Source organism: Pteropus vampyrus, unplaced genomic scaffold, assembly GCF_000151845.1.
Source record: "Pteropus vampyrus isolate Shadow unplaced genomic scaffold, Pvam_2.0 Scaffold99, whole genome shotgun sequence".
NCBI classification, from domain to species: domain Eukaryota; kingdom Metazoa; phylum Chordata; class Mammalia; order Chiroptera; family Pteropodidae; genus Pteropus; species Pteropus vampyrus.
The window spans coordinates 5,064,079-5,066,270 of record NW_011888880.1 but is presented as its reverse complement, the minus strand read 5'-3'; the positions used below and the strand labels follow the sequence as shown (position 1 = coordinate 5,066,270).

The following is a 2,192-nucleotide window of genomic DNA, read 5'->3' as shown; positions in this document are numbered from 1 at the left end:
GCCCCTGGGGTGGTCACCACGTGTGCCTTACTTGGGGTCCCCTGGTTCCTCAGGAACTGCCTCTGGCTCTTCCTCTGGCTTCTGCTGGCACGGTACCCAGACTCTCCACAACTGCACTCTTTGTCCTTGTCGTGGAAGCCACGGGAGTAGAGGTTCCGCGTGCTCTGCCGGACGGGGAGCAGGTCACCGGATCCTTTGCACTTGTGAATGCGAAGCTTGCCAGATGTGTCCTCAATGCACTGCCACTTCTGCAAAAGCCAACGCGAAAGCAGCTTACGGACCCCGGTCCAGGTGTGTTTTACGGAGGACTGCCGCGTTAGTGTTTAGACGTGCAGGCAACCCCGTTAATTGAGAGCGCGTGGAGAAAGGCAAGCTTTTAAGGGACCCTGCAATAGGTCGCCTCTCAGTCCTCTTAGTTACATCTCTCGTCGCAGGGAAATACACATGACAACAAAATCATTGGGAATCGGAACTACTTCCGTGACACTAGAGCCCAAAATTGATATATAAATCCTGGGCATCCAGACTAAACAGTCTTGAATGAAACACGTGAAAGCCCTTCCTTCACCAGGCACAGAGCACAGCTGTCAGGGCTGGCTCCCCAGACTCCTCTTTCTCCGGAAAAACAAAAGTGAAGGCTTTGTCCTCGGCCCCCGAATTTCTAATGTAAGCCAGGGAAGAGTGGCACATGAGGGGGACAAAGATGAGTGTAATCTGAGCCCATCACGGGATGAGCCAACTCGCATACACTCCAGACTTTAGCAGACGTGTCTGGCTGTCCTTCGTGCCTTTCCTTACCCTCCCGGCAGAGCAGGATGCTCCCAGAGACATCATCCACCTGCCCAAGATACGTGCACGGGGAGCTGGCACGGGGTTTCCTAGTCTGAGCCTTCTGTAGGGACTGCTGCAGATATAGCCACCTTAGTTCTGGATGCCTATGACATGGCAGCAGGTCTAGGTGTCTCTTGTTTCCTGAGAATCAATCAGTGCTTCTCCTGGGGGTCATTTCTATCTTAAAGACCTAATTACCTTTAAGATAGGGTCCTCCCTATCTCAAAGACCTAATTACCTTCCTTTAATTTTTTATTCTCCCCTTTCTTCCTCCCTAAAATGTTCACTGGGGATGCAGAAAAATACCGACCTTAATTTTAAGTTGATCGTGGTTATCACAACATGCTATCATGTAGTGTTATCAAACTTTTTGTCTTTTATGAGTATCGCCTGTGTGTAATTATGTTTAGATGGACACATTTCTAAATGGACACATTTCTAAACAGTGGCCAAAGCAATAACAATTGTAAAATTATGTGTTTGTTGTCTCAGCCATATATTTTCAAATATATATTAAAACGTAGAAAATGATTAAATTAAAGACATTCTTTCAGGCACCACGTAAAATAATCTCGTAAAGCCCCTCGTTGTACTTGTACAATATTTGGGGTAACGTTTTGATTTCAAAGTGTCCTAAGACAAGGCAAGGTTTGACCAACGGTCCCAGATGACTTAGTCAGCAGACAAATGACACTTGTGTACCAAATAGTGTGCCACCATCCACAGTGGGCGGAGGGACAGAGTGTAGCCTTGTTTTCTGTACTCCAGAGTCATCCACCTTCGATTAGTGCTGAATTATGCCAGTGGCCTTTGAGTTTCTACCACAGAGTTCCCAAATCTCAGACACACAGAACTCGTTCCATGATTTCCCTTTAGCCCCTATACACTCTTGATGCTATCGAATTTGATTATTTCAAGCCACATCAAGCTACAACTTTCTTTTGTGGCTTGGACAGAATGTCTTAAATGTTCAGCCTCTCCATCCTGAGAGGCAGGAGCTCAGAGCCAAGGCAACTAACTACCTGTTTACAAAGCCGTGAAAGGCAACATAAACAAGATTGGTCTAAGGACTAATTAAGTTAGAGATGATTTAAATAAAAAACAATAACCCTCCCCCCCAAAAACAAACAAACATACCAAAAAACAAAAACAAAAACAAAAAAAACCAAACCATGAAGTCGCCCTGACTAGGCACACAGAAGTTATGCCAGACAATGGGATTTTCAAAAGCTCCCCTGGTGAGTCTAACGAGCAGCTGAGGTCAAGAAACACTGCTTTAAAGTCACGAAATCTGGTTACTGGACCTCTTTGCAGCCGGATCCCATGAAAAGGGCAGGAGGAATAGATTTAGGTCTCAGGAG

The 2,192-nt window shown here is 46.1% G+C and overlaps 1 protein-coding gene across 1 annotated transcript in view; it reads right to left on the bottom strand.

Annotated features, from left to right (window-relative positions):
* The window catches only part of SULF1 (sulfatase 1), a 175,987-nt gene that overhangs the window by 39,826 nt on the left and 133,969 nt on the right, over nt 1–2,192 (bottom strand). Inside the window, exon 13 of the mRNA XM_023533291.1 lies at nt 32–248. Coding sequence (XP_023389059.1) covers nt 32–248 — 217 coding nt within the window. The remainder of the gene's footprint in view (nt 1–31; nt 249–2,192) is intronic.